The 18,908-nt window shown below is 40.6% G+C and overlaps 1 protein-coding gene across 8 annotated transcripts in view; it reads right to left on the bottom strand.

Moving 5' to 3' along the window:
* FGGY (FGGY carbohydrate kinase domain containing) overlaps positions 1–18,908 on the bottom strand; it is a 405,123-nt gene that overhangs the window by 75,874 nt on the left and 310,341 nt on the right. For all 8 annotated transcript variants that reach the window (XM_090271656.1, XM_090271651.1, XM_090271649.1 and 5 more), the window contains one exon: positions 8,386–8,460. In XM_090271656.1, the coding sequence (XP_090127782.1) occupies positions 8,386–8,460 (75 nt within the window). The remainder of the gene's footprint in view (positions 1–8,385; positions 8,461–18,908) is intronic.

The raw sequence follows: 18,908 nt of genomic DNA, 5'->3' as shown, positions 1-18,908 counted from the left end.
CCTGCCTGACTGAAAATCCTCTTCATTACCACACCATTTGCTTTTGTCAGTTGTTACACAATATTGATAAAAACAAATGACAATATTAACACAGTTAATACATATTGAAATAGTTCATTCAAATCAATATCTGATGAGTGTTACTGTGGCCCAGATCTTCTCTCAGGTATGGAGAATGAAGCGATGGGCAACAGTGCTCTGAAAAGTAATGGTCAGCGGTTCTTGAATCAACCTTTCTTCCCGAAATAAGATGTTTGTTCTTTGAAAAAGACACCAACAAATTAAGCAGCAGAAACATCGAAAGAGGGCTCTAATTGCACAAAGAAGATGAAACTCAGATGTGGGCATGGGAAAGGGCTAAACTGACCTTGTTATCTATCACCTGAAACCAGGTAGTGGTTGCTATAATGACGCTTCCAGAACTGGAATCCATTCCCGGCCAGTCCTAACCCTCATGGGTCAAGGAGAATCTTAATGTACGAGTCTTTAGCTTCAGAGCTCGGATTTTCAAACAGCTAAAAAGCATAATTTATTTGGAAGTTCAAAAACTAGAAGTTCACAAATCATAACTTTTTGGGGGATAGGGATCAGAAACATAAAAAGATGAAGTGTGATACAGACTTAGGCGGCAGGAAGTGGGTTTTTTTAATGGAAAAATAGCCCTTAGAAAGTTTAGAGATGGGGCCATTTTGGAGGATGACTATGTCTTAGGTGTGGACATGGGAGCGAGATGCTGAAGCAGAGGAGAAGGTCAAGGGAGAGGAGGAGGCCAAGGATCTGAGAGGCCACAGGTGGTGCAGCCACCAGGAAGAAGGCGGGTTTGAGCTGGAGAGAACACATGAGCCAGAATCATGAATGAAAGTGCCACACTGTCGGCAAGTTGGTGCCCCAGTACATGGAGAAAAGAAGGTAGCTTAGCGGGCGTTTGTGCCGTATCAGAGGCTTAACCGAAGTAAAGTACGAAGATTTGAGAAGTGGTCCATATATTCCCATGACCCCCAGGGGGTGAAATGTAGGGCAAGAGAAGCCTCCCTGACAAGGCTGTCTGGAGAGCAGCGTATACTGGGCTAGAGGTGCCTCTGGGAGAGGGAGTGAGTACAAGGTGATCAGGGGACCAGGCAGCATGAAATCCTGATTGCTATGGAATAAATGATGAAAGTGAGAAGCAGTTCAGGAGCAAAAACACAGCAGTTCCATCCCAAAGGACCATGGGGTTTGTAGAAGCTATTAGTGAATTCGGTAAGAATATGGATTAGGGAAAACTTGGGCCGCTAACGATAATCCACAGCTGTGTGTTTTTTTCAAAAAAATTAAAACACGTTGTACCACATAAGGCCAGATCCTGCTTATTGATTATGGTTGATTACCCCCAGATGTCCTTTCCTGAGCTTTTTGAAAGTCATGCTCTCTCTTGAGAATATAATAAAACTATTGACTTCCCTGGAAAAAAAAGTCATATTCAAAATAATATTATAAATAATTTTAGGAGGTCTACTGATGCCCTTATGTCCACCATTGATCATTTGGTATCCACGGATTACAGGTAACCCTTGACTACTCCAGGGACATGAATCTTCAGTAGCTAATATCATGGCTTTTTAATTGAAAAAAACCTAGGATAGTATTAAGTCATTTCACCTATTTCTTGAATCAAACCTGTACCTAACCCTTCTAAGACTTAATCCTCATTTTTAAAAAGGGAACAATAATATCATATTTGTTCATTTAAAAATTCTATGTATTTTCAGAACTAACATGAAAAAATTAAAATGCAAGCTTAGGCTTCATGAAATACAATAAGCCTTACCTTGCAAGGTTGCGGCTGTAGACAGTATAGGTAGAAAAGTGTCAAGAACATGGAAAGTGTTCAGAAATGAGAGTCCTTCTGGTCATTACGGATCTGCCACGCACTTAAATGTCATCTCTAATCTATGAGAAGTTTAAAGACTGCAGATTGTTAGCCCCATTTAGGAGTTATATGATTTGCTTCAGGTGATAGAGTCGACACGGGGGGGTGGGGTGGTAACTGCCTCCCAATATATATGGAAACGCCATGCAAAATTGATATTTCTCATGTTTCTAAAACCAGGGACCTGGGCTCATGTGCTTAGCGGACCTGAGTTGAGAGTAACACAAAGCCCATGGCCTGGGAAAAGGAAAGAAAAGACCCAACAAGAGGCACTCCCTCAAGAGGGGCTGTGACAGACAGTCTGTCCCTCCCTCTTGTGGCATTGTTGGCTGGGATTTCCCGCTCGGCCTGGCCTGTCACAGGGCCTTCCCTCCACTCTATGAACGGCTCCACCCTCCTTAAAAGGCTTTGTGCTAAAATGATTTTGTGCTCACCTTTCTGGAAAAACTGTTTTCACAGAGAAATTTAAATTAAAATTAGGCTATTCCGCGGGGAATTTACAGAACCAAATGCAAATAGAGAGACTTCGAATGCAAATAGTACTTTTTAAGGGCCTATTCTGAAAAGAAAACCATAGATGAACAGGCTGTGGATAAACTCGGTGTTTGACAGGTCTTTCAATTAAGTGTGATCAAGAGAGAATTTTACTTCATGGAGGGTTTCGCACAGACCCAAGTTAACTTCATTAGAATAGCTCTTCAATTTCATTCCATCTCTACAAAATACCAATCACAGATATTACTACAGAAGGGAATTTGTTTAACTTTAACTTATCAACTGCAGACAAGTGTTAGGGTCTTATTAAGAGTCAATGAATTAAAATTTTGTTTTCAAGGTTAATGTCGTAAGAAAATATCTGTTATCAGAATGCTTAATGAAAATGCACATTTTTGCCTGAGAGATCAGTACACCCAGATGCTTTTGCAAAACAGACTGAACTCCTCACCATTCAACTGACCCCATAATAAAGTCTTATTGAAAAATTTCTGTCTTAAATTGCTTTCCCTTCTTGGTATTATAAAGGTCATGAAGACAACAGACAAAATAAATTCGACAGTTTTAATACATGTATGGCCCATTACATACAAGATTGATTTTCCAAGTGTGTGGTATGTGGGAAAATGTAGGAGGCTCTCCCCCACCCCCACCCCCCACACTGCCTGTATTGAGTTTATCCTCATTTGCACATTCTAAGACTTCTGCTGCAGTGTTGTTAGCAGGCAGGGGACCTCTGTGAGACAATCTGGCCACACTAACAATGTTTTCTAAGATGTGGCAAGTCAAAACTGTTCTTGGGAATGCCTGGAAGCTTATTTTATCCATAAAGCTTTTCCAAATAGATCAAAGAAAAGTGCAGCATGGTGAAGTGCAAAGAGCAGAAGCGTGGGAGTGAGATAGATAGAGGTTCAAATTCCAACTCTGCTATGCAGTAGCCGTTTTGACCTTGGCAAGTGGTATTCCCTCTGCCTGTAAAATGAGGACAATCTCGTCTACTGTCTTAAGCCACAGGTGGGAAAGGCACTCTGTTTGGTGCCTGGCACCGAGAGTGGGTGTGAATGAGAGGTGACAATCATTATCATCATGTAATGGTGCCCTTTGATCCATCCTGTGTGGCCTCGTTCTTCACATCTGCCTCTTAGCAAGGACTCAGAAAGATGAGCATCACACAGCTCTGATTTTCCAGGATTATTCATTTCAGTGCAAGCAATTCATTTCAACATAATAAGACTTTTCATATAGTAACATAAATGAATCAGAAAATAAAAGTTTGTTCATGCATTATCTGTTTAGTTTTATTTTAGAAATCCCAACTCTGCCCCCTACTAGTTGTATGAAACTGAGCAATTAACCTTACTGAGACTTAAATTTCTGATCTGTGGAATAGGGATTATCACACCTAACTCATAAGGTTGTTAAATAATGTGTGTAAAATATTTAGCACGGTGTCCGACACATAATATCACCAAACTATATTATTTATTATTGTCATCATTACTATAAAACAGGATCAGTAAATAATTGTTTTTACTCCTGATGCACATTTTTCTCCATTTTCATCTTACTAGTCACTCTTTTCATTCTGATGGATGTCAGGATTGTCTGTTTTTGACCAAGTTCCCATAAATAGAGCAGACTGATTGATTTCACTGAACTGGTCACATTTTTAAATCAATAAGATAGCTGCTTCAAAAAAATAAAGTCAAACTGGTCTATAAACTAAAAGGACTGTTTAATCAAGTTGGCTGATTCCATACTCCTATATAGTTGCATTAAAGACCACACATTCCTTTAGTGGTTAGGAAGTTCTGTTCTCTTATCAGATTTGCGTGATGCCTGGACACATCTGGACATAAGAAAAACACCTTTCCTGGCTGCTGGGGCTCAGTGGATTGAGCGTCGGTCTGCAAACCAAGTGCCACTGGTTTGATTCCCAGTCAGGGCACATTACTAGGTTGCACATCAGGTTCCCAGTTGGGGGCGTGTGAAAGGCAACCACACAGTGATGTTTCTCTCCCTCTCTTTCTCCTTTCCCCTCTCTCTAAAAATAAATAAATAAATAAATAAATAAATAAACAAACAAATAAAATTGTTAAAAAAAAAAAAAAAGAAAAGCACCTTTGTTGGTGCTGTGGATATGTTAAAAAACAAATGCACATCGTTTGATTATTTGAAGCCATGAAGCCATGAAAGAGGTATGGAGAAACAGAATAACTGAATAACATATATATATATATCCATACAGCATTAACAACTTTGCTTAAATAGGTATGTTTCTGAAAATGAACTTTGAGTATGAATGAAATGAACTGATTTTTCCTTTATGTTGGTCCTTATTTTCTTTCCAGAGTGTCTAAGTCTCACTGGATCGTCTATTATTTTGGGGGTCCTACCAGCTCTGAGACCCTGAAAGCCATGACCCACTACCCCAAAAAAGGCATTTTTCAACATGTACACACATATAATTTTTTGTGCATGGTTTCAGGATTTAGAAGCCTCTTGTAGCCCAGCCCACTCATGGATCACTTCTAGAGTATAAGATTACTTAGACAATCATGTTTGAGCTTTTAGAATTTTGTTTTCATTTTTGATTGACCTTTAGTTTAAGAGCTCCTAACACTTGAGATTTGAACTGTTCCCTTTTTCTGTCTCCAACTATCAAAACTTTCATTGTAGCAGCGAATTATCTAAAAACAAATACTTCTGTGGTCTAAGAAAGCTTACTATTTAAACAAACCCTATGACTAATTTTTTTTGCAAAGTGAAGAATATCACATGTTTTATATATCTGGATATTATTAATTCCACTTTTTTCTTAATGCAAACATATGTGGCATCTGCTTGCTTGCTTCTATTTAATTGAACTTAGAAGATAAATTAGATAAATGATGTGTATGATATTCAAAGACTTGAACACCTTTCAGCTTTCAGCTATTTGAGATTATTAATAAAGCAGGTGAAGACCTTCATCAAGATTTCGTTCTGGAGAGACACCCATATCTTTTTGGCAAGATCCCTTTTAATTAAGAATCTCTGTCACAAAAGCATGTAATGTATCTTGGGGAGCATGGGATTTAAAGTTTATTGATACCATAAGTCTCTTTAAAAATGGCATTAAAATTCCCACAACCACATCAAAATTACAACTAAGCTACACAACAACCATCATTCAGAACTGCCTAAAATCTAGCTGAATGGAAGTCCTACAACCAAAGATATAAAGAAGCTACCACATTGAGACTGGTAGGAGAGGCGGAGATGTGAAATAGGCTGGTCCCATACCCACATGTGGTGAATAAAAACTGAGAGGGATATCTTAGCTGTGGAGCTTCTCTCTGAGGAGTGAGGGGTCCCATCCCTACACTAAGCCCCTAAGCCCATGGCTCCAGTGCCAGAAAGAGAAATCCCCATAACCTCTGACTGTAAAAGCCAGCCAGGACTGTGGCAGAGTGAGACAGAGGGTTTCTAGAATCCCAGGAAGTTCCTCTTAAAGGACTGGCACACAAATTTACTGAGACTTACTTGCTCAAAGCTCCATCACTGGGGCAGCAGCTTGAAAGGTACTAGGGACATACAGGGAGGAACAGAACTGTTTGGCATTACGGTAAGAGCTGGGGGGCAGCTTTCTTCAAGATAGACGTGCAGGCAGAGGCCACTGTTCCTTTTCTGAGCCCTCCACCTAGAGCTGGCAGGCAGACACCATATCTGAGTCTCTATCGACCTCGCTATCACTGTTTGCCCAACCTGGTGGTGATTCCCTGAGACCCCACCCCACCCAACCTGCAGGCTCACCCAAGTGGTTTCCAGTGGCTTTTCCATATAAATGGGCTGTCTTGGCTCATGCTTCAGACTTTTCTAAAATCTCTTGAATAAGCAGCATCTGGCCCTGGTACGCCCCGTACTTCTTGTTAAGTGGCCCCAGGACCAGCACTAGCAGAAACCGGCCCTGGTTTGCAGCTTGGCCTCTCCTGGGCACCTTCAAGCCTGGTACATGTAGCAGACATCTGCAGATTGCTTTGTAGCTCATGCCAGAGGGCCCTGAGCAGAATACAGGTGGCATCTGACCTTGGCCGGCACCTCCTGGAAGGCCCCAGAGATAGCATACCTGGTAGACAGCTTCAGACCATGTTGAAGCATCACCTAATCACATCCAAAAGCAACACACTTAGGGGTGAATTCAGTGGGAACCAGAGCCCTGCTGAAGAAACTTCTGCTTCATGGGGTGGGCTCCTGCACAGATGACCCTTCATGGTGGTTACAGCCAGTTCCTGCAGCCAATATGCCTAGATGTCAGTTCCTCCCATTAACTTGCCAATAGCAGTCAAGACTCATCTACAAGAGGAGGGTGTACTCAGCTCACACAGAGGGAGAACCTTGAGTACCCAGTCTGGGTGATAGGGGAGGCTGTGCCACTGGACCCTACAGGTCACCTACTACATTAGGTCACTCTACCAAACACAGGAGACACTGAAGCTCTATTTAATACATAGAAACAAACACAGGAGGCTGCCTAAACAAGGGAACCAAGAAACATGTTCCAAATAATAGAACAGAACAAAACTCCAGAAAAAGAACTAAACAAAATGGAGACAATCTACTAGATGCAGAGTTGAAAACAATGGTTATAAGGATGCTCACTGAACTTAGAGGAAGAGTAGATGAACTTAGAGAGAACTTCAACAGCATAAAAAAAGTACAAGAAAACCAGAAAAAAGAGCCAGTCAGAAAAGAAGGATACACTAAACTGGAATGAAGAATAATTTACATGGAATCAACAGTAGAGCAGATGAAGCTGAGAATCACCACAGTGATTTGGGATATAAGGAAGTAAAAAACACCCCATCAGAACATCAAGAAAAAAATAATTTAAAAAGTGAGGATTGTGTAAGGAGCCTTTGGGACAACTTCAAGTGTATCAACACTCACGTTTTTGGGGAACCAGAAGGAGAAAAGAGAAAACAAGAAATTGAAAATGTATTTGAAAAAATAATGGTAGAAAACTTCCTTAACCTAGTGAAGAAAATAGACATGTAAGTCCAAGAAGCACAAAGACTCCCAAACAAGATGAACCCCAAAATGCTCACATTAAGACATATCGTAATTTAAATGCAAAAAGTTAAAGACAAAGAGACAATCTTAAAAACAGCAACAGCAAAGCAATTAGTTACGTACAAGGGGCCCCCATTAGGTTGTCAGCTGATTTCTCAACTGAAAATTTGTAGGCCAGAAGGGATTGACAAGCAATATTTAAGGTGATGTAAAGCAAGGACCTACAACCAAGATTACTCTACCCAGCAAAGCTATCATTTAGAATGGAAGGACAAGAAAAAGCTAAAGAAGTTCATCACCACCAAACCAGTGCTACATGAAAAATGTTAAAAGGTCTTCTTTATGAAGAAGTAGAAAAATAAAGGATCAAAAATGTGAACAGTAAAATGACAATAAATACATATCTATCACCAATTGAATCCAAAAAACAAAATAAACAAACATGCAGAAAAGAAACAGATTCATACATACAGAGAACATTTTGACAGTGGCCAGATGGGAGGGGGCTTGGAAATGGGTGAAAAAGGTGGAAGAATTAAGAAGTACACATTGGTAGTTACAAAATAATCCTGGGGATGTAAAGTACAGCACAGGGAATATAGTCAATAATAACTATGTGTGGTGTTAGATGGGTACGAGATTTATTGGAATGATTATTTAGTAAGTTATATAATGTCTAATCACTGAGGTGTACACCTGAAACTAATACAATATTATATGTCAACTGTAATTAAAATATAAAATATTTTAAATGTCTGCTTTTATATTTATAGGGAAATACAGTTGACCATTGAGCAACACAGGTTTGAACTGTACTTGTCCACTTATATGCATATTTTTTCAATAAATACTGTACAAGTATTTTCTCTTCCTTATGATTTTCTTAGAACATCTAAATATTTTTTTAAGATGGCATTAAAGTGTCTTACAGCAATGGCTTGAACTGTGGCCAGGTAGAGAATGGCAAGATCATCGAGGTCCTGAGATAGCTTCAATCCGGTGACCTGTAGAAATGAAAACAAAAACAGAAGATGATGGTCAAAAGGAGCTGCCATGGACAGAGTTAGTTCCCATGAAACACATTCAGATGTCTTTCTTGCCAAAACAAGTCATATGCAAATCCCCTTTTTGTGAGATGAATATGAAATGACTATTAAATTGTTTAATCTCCAGACCTGGGAAAAATTATCCTTTCTTCTTTAAAGAAATTCCCTGCCTTGAATTAAAAAACAAAACAAATACTACAGAAAGATTGTGTTTGATATTTCTGAGCACAGAATAAAATTTCTTTCCTCTTCTTTAAAAAATCTCTTACTACAAACATCTTTGGCTTATAGGAATCAACATGTAGCAGTGACATTCTTACAATATTTGATCTTATTTCAAGTTCTGCTACTGTCAGGATTCAGTGTAACAGCATCCAGAGGGTATTCATGGTAAAATAATGTGTCTTCTATAAATGTTATACGTACTAGGGGATAATTTAGAATCTGTGGTTTGCAAGGGAATTCCATTAAAATCAATCGAAACCACATGCTTATATGGAGTGTGTCAATCTCTAGGAGATTCCAGAACTGAACAGGATGTTGGGTTTGGATGCCTTTGAGACTCATTCATTACCCCACTTTCATGACTCCTATTCATCAAGGTGTTATCTTGAGAACTTTCTAGAGCATTAAGACAGCTGGTTTTGTCAAACCTAGTGTTGTGAAGTTCGTGGGCGTTGATACCAGAATTCACTTTAAGTTTTCACATTATAAAAATTAATTCACCTAACATACTTTTACTCAGGGCCTATAGTGTGCATGGTCCCAAGTTCAATGAGGTGGTGAATGCATCCTGTGTTATAATAGGAGAGCCAAGAGGTCTACACAGGCCCTTTCCTTCATCTATCCAGATTCCACCCACAGCTGTGATTAAGGGGCCGATATTGGCCTGTTGGCAGAACACAGATACCATTCTGTTACTCAACCAGAAACTTGGGAGCACTCTTCGCTGACTTTTCTCTCCCTTCCCATATTTAGCCAGTCTCCAAGTCTTGCATGTTTGATTCCCCATTTTTTCCCCACTATCCCCCCTTTATCCTCACTGTCTCTCACTTCCTTAACCCAGGCCACCATTATGTCCTTCCTGATTGCTAAATTAGCCCTGAGAAAATACCCCTTTCTAATGGTGCTCTTCTCTATCATGGAGCTAGTGATTATTCTTGAATACAAACTTGATCATGTGACTCCCTGTTAAAAATTCTCCCTCTTGTCCTCATTTTTAAAAAAATTAAAAAAAAAATTTTTAATCCTCACCCAAGGACATTTTTTTTTTCCATTGCTTTCAGAGAGAAAGGGAGAGATAGAAATATCAATGTGAGAGAGAAACATCAACTGGTTGCCTCCCATATGTGCCCAAGACAGGGGATCATATGTGCCTGGACTGGGGACTGAACTCACAATCTAGGTATGTGCCCTGACCGGAAATTGAACTCATAAGCTTTTGGTCATGGAATGATGCTCCAACCAACTGAGCCACACCAGCCAGGGCCTCTTTGCCTTCATTGTAAAGCAGAAATGTCTTCAGTGTGTTATGTGCTTCTTTCTGGGCTCACCCCTGCTCACTACTCCAGTGTCTGAGCTTGCCCTTCCTTACTCAGAATCCTGTACGCCAGCTATTTTGAGTACTTGTCTAAGTCTGTTAATAAGGGGATTCCTGCAGAAATTTTTTCTTGGCAAATATTTGGGCAGTTTGATGAGAAAAATGGCTTTGATTTTAACCCATAGGAGCATGGAAGGTTTGAATGAGACAAGGGACATCTCTCATGTTTACATACAGTAAGCATGCTTGAACTAGGAGCGAACATAAATAATGCTGACAGTATAGAAACTCATTTCATAATCTTCCTCAGGAAATAATTTGCCTAAGGGAACACAGAGGATGGAACCGAAACCTAGGCATTCTGACAGACTTTACTTGTGTTCCTCACCACAGTAACGCCAATGCTTAGCACTGTGCCTGGCACATAGCAGACACTAAGTTAATACTTGTTGAATACTTACTGACAATTCTATGCTCCCTTTTCCTTTTGTATACTGCTCTCTCCTAATATCCTATCCTTCCTGTCATTATATAATTATGAGGGGACAAAGTTTACTACTTCAGCTCCTCATAAATTCACAGAGGGGGAGAGTCATTTGTTCCATTCCTGAAAGAGAACACTGGCAGATCACTTATAGCTGCTCACTCCGTGCTTCCAACAACCCCAACCTCCATATTTACCATTCTTCATCAGAGGAGTGGCTTACATAACATTGGAGTAAAAGTAGGGTCCCAGTAGCGCACATGGAAATTTTGTGTGAACTAGAAAAAAGGTATCCCATTTTGGTGGATTAAATACATAAGGCATGCTATCTGGGAAAAAGAATTGCAAAAAAGAGCAGAGTAAACAGGATTTCAGCCCTGTCACATGGCCCCCTCAACCGAAATCTTGCGTGAGTAACCAGCACCATGACATGGAATGGCCCTGGGTAAACATCACTAGTCATGAATGGTCTCTCTCTTTCTTCTATACTGGCCTGAACTCAGTAGCACCTCTGCTGTTGGTCTACTGGGAAAGCTGACTGAACCATGGCTTTGAGCTCTCTTCTAGAGCCCATCCACCTCTGGCTTCCTCTCTCTGGCCCTCAATGTGACATGAATCAAGCCATGTTCATTCACATGACTGGGTATGTATCTGCTTGGCAGACCTACATATTCCTAAAGGTCAATCCTGAACCAGATTTGGATAAATTATAATGGGGGGTAGGGGAGGAGTTTAACTTATATATTAATGCATTCTCCTATTAATCTATCAGGAATCCCAGTAACCTATATAATAACATTGATAATGTAACTAGTTCTGTTATCCTTCTCAATTAGTAAGACTCCACAAAAGAGGAGTGTGATATCACCAGATTTAGTTCTCTTAATCCCCAGCAAATATTCATAAGAAGTTCTGAAAAGTATTGGTATTTGAGCAAAAAGATATCACAGACCCTTTTCTAAATTTCTAGTGCCTCCATAGCTCAGAAATCACAGAGCAGAAGACAGAAGAGCGCTTCTTTTCTTCAGAAACCAAGAATGAGATAATAATGTAAATGAGCACTAAATTTAATTCCTGAGCTTGTAAGGAGCTGTGACAAAATGGGACACATATGGGTGACACAGCATTTCTTTTTTCGATAAGTAAAACATACCTGTCCTTTAAGGGGAACAAGTTATTCCTGGAAAGAAGATGCTCAGTACAAAAGGGAGTCAGCCCGCACACTTCTCCCCCATGGCCACTTCCAACATTTCCTCACCACTAGCACCAGGACCCAGGCACTGAAATATGACTCAGCGAAAAACATTTCTCTTTATAATGCTGAGTTACTATGTCAGGAGCAAGGAGACACTATACGGCATATGCTCATTCAGTCCACTGACTCTCTCAAGTACCCAGAACCTCAGCCCTGCTTGACAAAAGTCAGCCCTGGATGGAACTGCCTAAGGAATGGCTGCCATGTGGACCACTTGGGGGGCTACAGAGGGCCCTTAGGGAGCTGTGTTGGTAGGAAGGTGGCAGCAGTGCCCTGGGAGTGCCAGGGACATGTCCTGGAGGAGGTGTAGCTTTGTAACCAGGGAGCAAGCTGGGAGAGGACAGATGTGTGTATACCCATCTGAAGGCGGAAAGGTTACATCAGTAAGAAGAAATGGGAAGGAAGCATAAGTGGAAGAAATGTGTTTACAGATGTGCATGTGCCTGTTTTGAATGTCTGGGTGAGACAGTGAAACGTATGGGGAAGCCCCTTGGACAGCTGCCATGGTAAGCACATGTACTTATTTTGGCTACAATGTAATGAGAACTGTGAGAGAAAACAATTACAATTATTATTTAGAGACGTGTGAAAGCTGTGTATGGTGGCCAAAAAGATGCAAACTGCACCTGATCATTTCAACATCTTAGATAACAATTATTAAATGCTCATGTACATATTGGGATTTCTGAGCTTAGAAGAGAAGTGTAGGTGAATGGAAAGATGATAAACTTAGGAACAAGACATCTGGCAGTTCTCCTAGCTGGCTGCATGATGGTGTGAGTTTTGTAAGCTCTCTGAGCCTTAGTTTTTTTATTTGTAAAATAAAAATAATATCTCAAGGCACCTGTGTGAAGATGACATATCATTTTCAAAATGCCTTACTTTTTCAGCAAGCCGTACTGAGTTTACAAGAGTCAGGCACCTGCAGTGCCAACTATGGGTACATAGGTGACACTTAAAAATGCTTAATTCCTTCTTCTTTCTCTTAAGTGCACAAAGGGCTTAATCCCACATATTAACTGGAAGACAGCAACAAAGCATCTCCTTCAACACACTTTGGGTACCACCAAGGTATCAATGAGGGCTGCTGAAGACCAGTGGCTATACAGGGTGGAAAAGGCAGGGCAAAGTGATATTGACCATCAACATCAGGATCAGAATGTTAAAGGTACAGACATCTAGGAGTGTGGAGAAGCAGTGTGTCCCTGATGAGTGCCCAGAATGGGAGACTGTGGGACAGATGAGACAGTGGGGGACTCACCTGTAAAAACTCCTTTCAGACCCCTCAGTCCTTATCAACCCACATATTTTCATTCACTATGTGAATAGAAAAGACAGATGGACTTCCCCCACATTTGGGCACATCTCTGAACTCTTTCCTGGGATCCTAGTTGAATGTAGATTTCCTTATATCCAGCTCCAGACTGACTGAACCTTTAGTATGGCCTGAGAAATCTGAATTTTCAGCAAGGTCCTAATGTACAATAAGTTGTGAGAACAATTGTCCTAAATATTGGCATTGTGAAATATAGGTTCAGAAGCCCTAAAATAGTTGAGATTTTAAAATGTATTAATAATTTAGTTAGCTAAGTTTTTTCCTTCTTAGTTGTTAAAGAACTGAAGTGATTATAAAAAGGGGGGAGCTTAGAAATAGATTCTCAGGGAGTCTCTAAAAATTATAAAAAACAAGGAACAGCATTCCCAGTCCTCAGATTTATCTAAGATCATCATAACTTAATGGGGTATCCATGGCTCAGAGGAATTGGTTGAAAGCTCTTCAGTACACAAAGGAACAGAAAAAATGTTATGTTTGCTCCGTCAATAATGAGGGCAGAGCTGATGGACAGAGAACGTGGAAATGATGATGATCAGAAAAAGACTTATAGACAACCTCTGGAGAGAAGACAGAGACTGGAGAACAGGACTGAGAACATCAGCAACCTGGAAGAGAAAGGGGACAGACCTCTCCGATAACATGCATAGGTTTCAGTATCAAGAATCGAGGATGACACCTGGCATTGCCTGGAACACGCCCAGATTTGAGAAATACAGATAAATGTGTTTACACAATGTGGGGGCAGAATTCTAAAGATATTCCCCCAAGATTCTCATCCCTTGGTTACTCAAACACTAATCCAGGCACTGATGTAAAGAAACTTGCAGATGCAAATAGTTATTAACTAGTTGACCTTAAAATATAGAGATTATCCTGGATTATCCTAGATTATCCAGTTGGGCTCAACATAATCACATGAGCTGTTAAAAGCACAAGAGGAAGGCAGAAAAGTCAATCAAGAGATATGGGAGAAGATGGCAGGAGAAATGAGGCAGAAATGGAAATCGGAGTGATTCAAAGCATGAGAACCACTAGATCCGCCATTGCTGGCTTTGACGGTAGAGGAAGGGGGCAAAGAGCCAAGAAGTGCAGGCAGCCTCTGGAAGGTGAGGACCCCTGCCTGAAAGTCAGTCAGGAGACAGGGACCTCGGTCCTACGACTGCACGGAGTATAATTTGGGCAACAGTTTGAATGAGTTTGGTAACAGATTATTCCCACCTCTGCTGATAAGAGCCCTTGGTTCTAGTCTTGTGAAAAGTGGAACAGAGGAACCAGCTGAGCCAGCCTGGGCTTCTGACCTACAGAACTGGGAGAAAATAAATTCAAACCTCTAAGTTTGTGGTGATTTATTGCAGCAGCAACAGACGATGAATACACACATGATAACTGACTGATGGACCAACACTGCCCCTCACAAGCTTATTCTATTGGTGAACTCTGCACCACACAACACAAGTTTACTGGCTGTTTGCAAGATGTACCAAGCTCTTCACACCTTTGTCTGCTCTGCTTCTAAGGCTCTAAATCTAAGTTATTTCAATACGTCATGCACTAGAATCCCAAAGCTGTTCTGCTCAACTGTCCTAGCTCCTACTTGCTGTCATCCAGGCCTGCCTTGGATTCGCACACCAACTTGAGTTCCATTTTTGGTCCTCTGTCCTTAGTTCTTTTCTTTTACTCCTTTTGGGCCTTCCTGGCAGATTTCTACTTGATTATGCATTCCCTTGGGAAAAACGCTGTCCATAATCCACTCCCCTTCCAATTTTATTTGTTTAGTGTATAGAGAAAAGATAGAAAGAAAGATCTTCTTCTGTAATGTAACGTAAAAAGTCAGTAAAATGAGGGGCAAGTATGGCAGATGCACTGAAAACAGAGTAAGAGTATGAAAATACAAAGATCTGGTTTTTATTTTTAAATTATTTTTCTCCCAAAGAATGTCAATGACCTCGGTTTTAAGTATGGAAATTCTAATACCACTTCTGCTCTTTTTTCCTCTGGGTAAATAAGAGACTCTCTGAGCCTCAGTTTCTCCATTCTTTTAAATAGGGGAAAAAACACTGTCTTGCAGAGTTGTTATAAAAATTGATGGTTTGTTGATGATGGCCATTCTGATGGGTGTAAAGTGGTATCTCATTGTGGTTTTTATTTGCATCTCTCTGATGGCTAGTGATGTTGAGCAATCTTTCATGTGTCTATGGACCCTCTGTATGTCCTCTTCGGAGAAGTGTTTGTTCAGGTCCTTTGCCCATTTTTTAATTGGGTTGTCTGTTTTCTTGATGTTGAGTCGTATAAGCTCTCTATATATTTTGAAGATCAGTCCCTTGTCTGAGGTATCATTGGCAAATATGTTTTCCCAACTGGTTGGTTTCCTTTTCATCTTGCTGATGTTTTCTTTTGCTGAGCAGAAACTCTTTAGTTTGATGTAGTCCCATTTGTTTATTTTTTTCCCTTATTTCTCTTGCCTTAGGAGATGTATCCATGAAAATATTGTTATGAGGGATATCTGAAATTTTCCTGCCTATGTTTTCCTCTAGGACTTTTATGGTGTCATGGCTTACATTTAAGTCTTTGATCCACCTTGAGTTTATTCTCATGTGTGGTGTAAGTTGGTGGTCTAGTTTCATTTTTTTGCACGTCCCTGTCCAGTTCTCCCAGCACCATTTGTTGAAGAGGCTCTTCTCACTCCATTTTATATTTCTTCCTCCTTTATCAAATATTAGTTGACCGTATAGTCCATGGACATGGACAATGGGGAGGGATATGATTGTGGAAAAAGGGGTGGGCTGGGTGGGGGGGAGCAATGGGGAAAAAATGGGACAACTGTAATTGGAAAACCAAAAAATAAAATTAAAAAAAAATTGATGGTGATGCATGTAAAGTATGGATGCTTGGCACAATCATGGTCCCTGAAATATGCTACCTATTATAAATCACAATGTCAGCTGCTAAATTAATTGCTTCAACAGGAAAAAGAAACCTGCAATATCAGAAAACCAGTTAAATAATAATGAAGATATTAAGCCTTGTTATTTTTCATAGGTGAAAACAACATGTAAAAATGATTAAATAGCCCTGACCGGTGTGGCTCAGCTGGCTGGGCATCATTCTGCAAAGTGAATGGCTGCTGGTTCCATTCCTGGTCAGGGCACATGCCTGGGTTGCAGGTTCAGTTCCCAGACAGAGCACAAACAAGAGGCAACCAATCGATGTTTGTCTCTCACATGAATGTTTCTCTCCCTCTCTTTCTCCATTCCTTCCCCTCTCTCTAAAAATAAACAAATGAAATCTTTAAATTAAAAACATGACTAAAAATATTAAATCATATCAAAAACACTAACAAATTTATGTCAGAGAGCCCACATGTTGCCAAGGCTTACAAATATATTACTCAAAAGCTGCTTATCAGTTCCCCCGTCAGAGGAAGCCACAAGGATACAATCTCTGGCTTCCACTGAGCTCTTGAAAATACTCATCTGAGTTGCTTACTCCATCCACATCTGACTCTGTTTAGTGATGCCCACCTCTAGCTACGATTCAGTCCTCTGGGAACTGGCTAAGATCTCGTAACGCTTCTTTCCCGACTCTCCCAGTTTTTCACATGCACACTTGCTCCATGCTTGCTTTGAAGAGCCACATGACCGGCACTCTACCTCTCCAGCAGTTGGAGCAGCATATGGCCTACGTTAGAAATCACAGCTCTTCAAAGAACCATAAAGTAACTTTCCGTTCTGGGTAGTGCTGTACTTCCAAAATGAAGCAGAGGAAACACGTTTCAACCAGTGTTGAAAGTGGTGTATCCTCATGCCTGATAAGTCTCTGAGGTGATTTAATTCTTTGAGTGGGTCTTTCAGGAAAATAATTTTTAAAAAATCAAAATGAAGAGGTCATATTAATTTGAGAATAGAAATTGGTCATATATACAAGAAGAAAAGGACTCTTTCAGAACTCCTACAGCACTAGCTATTTTTGCATGGTACACCATATTTGAGTTTCCTGTTGTGTTAATGAGGAAGTTGAGGGCCGAGGACTTAAATACAAAGACTAATCTCTACACCTGTATGACACTTGGTTCCTGTGATGGATCAAGTGATCGTTCAGCTTCTCCAGATGACTGTTTGTGCCGATGACATCCATGGCTGGTGAGTCCAGGTGCTCCTGGAATTAAGGTGGACGGCCCATGATGGGCTGCTCAGGATTCAAGGGAGACAGTTAGAATCCAGCTAGCAACCTTGTAAACACGTAAGAGCCATTAAGAAAGAGCCCTAGACACAAAAGCATTTGTTGTTGCTGTCTGTGCACTGTGTGACAGTCTCCCATTTGATTCTTTTTTTTTTTTTTAAGATTTCAATTATTTATTTTTTAGAGAGAAGGGAAGGGAGGGAGAAAGAGGGAGAGGAACATCAATGTGTGGTTGCCTCTCATGCACTCCTCAACTGGGGACCTAACCTGCAACCCAGGCATGTGCCCTGACTGGGAATTGAACCGGCAACCTTTGGTTTGCAGGCCGGTGCTCAATCCACTGAGCCACACCAGCCAGGGACTCCCATTTGATTCTGACAATGACACTGCAAGGAAGTCTATGCCTCTCCTGCTTACTGATGAGCACACTGATCTTACAGAGCTAATCTCAAAGGTCTTGCGACCAGTACATTTTCAAGCCAGGATGCAAACACAGGTCTGACTTCAAAACCTGGGTTCTCTTTAATGTTTCACAGGGGCAAAAACTATCCAACCAACCATTCAAAATAGAAATAATCTCTCTCTCTCTCTCTCTCTCTCTCTCTCTCTCTCTCTCTCTCTCTCTCTCTCTCTGTCTCTCACACACACACACACACACACACACACACACACACGACTAAAACATACAACCTTTCCTGATGATGAGAATTGAGCTTCATCTATCTGTATGTGTGACCATGCCTTGTTTCTCTTTACTTTAAAACAGCGATTTTCAACCTTTCTCATTTCACAGCACAAACTAATTAGTAAAATTCTGTGGCATGCCAAAATATATATATTATATTTTTTCTTGATATGACAGAAAAGATAGGTATAGTTTTGATTCATTCACACAGGACAGCTATTGTTGAGCTGACTTTTGTCATTTTTATTTGAAAATCTAAGGGAAAAGAGGTCAGCGGCCCTGACTAAATAGTAAGGTATTGGATGTTTTTAAAATTCTTGTGGCACATCAGTTGAAAGCTGCCGCTTTAAAAGTAAGCATTTTTGTTTTGGTTTGGTTTTAAAGGACCTAGAATCACCAGTGTTAAATATTTTGACAGTGATTGATTGCTATTAACCAAGTTTCATCTTAAATATTGTATGCACAGCCTTCACCCTCCATGCCTCATTTATTAAGTGGGAAGGAGAACTATTTACCTAGCTGGCTACTTGGTCCAGGCATTACAAAGTTGCCCTCCCCGAACCTCTGTTTAGCCTAGTTCTGTGGGTCGATACTATAACACCAAAGGGGAAATAAAACAGCTAGTCACATGGCAGGGAACTGACTGTTAGCAGAACAAAAGAAAATGGTTCTATCAAGCGTAATGGAAAGATGCCTGGGTTATGCTCTGTTCCTGCCTTTGAGGGTAGGTCCCTAAAGTGGGAGGGTTTAGAGCCAGGTCAAACTAGGAGTGGGTGACTGCTTTTGAAATCTGAGTCACTGGGGTTGGGAAGGAAACCAGAACCATTACTGAAAGGAGACAGGGTCAGAGCTTTAATCCAAGGACTAGGGCGAGGATAAAAACGGGAGAAAGAGTGACAAGGCTGAAGTTCAGAACACGGGAGCAAG

The sequence above is a fragment of the Furipterus horrens genome, unplaced genomic scaffold (assembly GCF_987537825.1).
Source record: "Furipterus horrens unplaced genomic scaffold, mFurHor1.1.pri manual_scaffold_3, whole genome shotgun sequence".
NCBI lineage: Eukaryota > Metazoa > Chordata > Mammalia > Chiroptera > Furipteridae > Furipterus > Furipterus horrens.
This window is presented reverse-complemented; position numbering and strand designations above follow the sequence as displayed.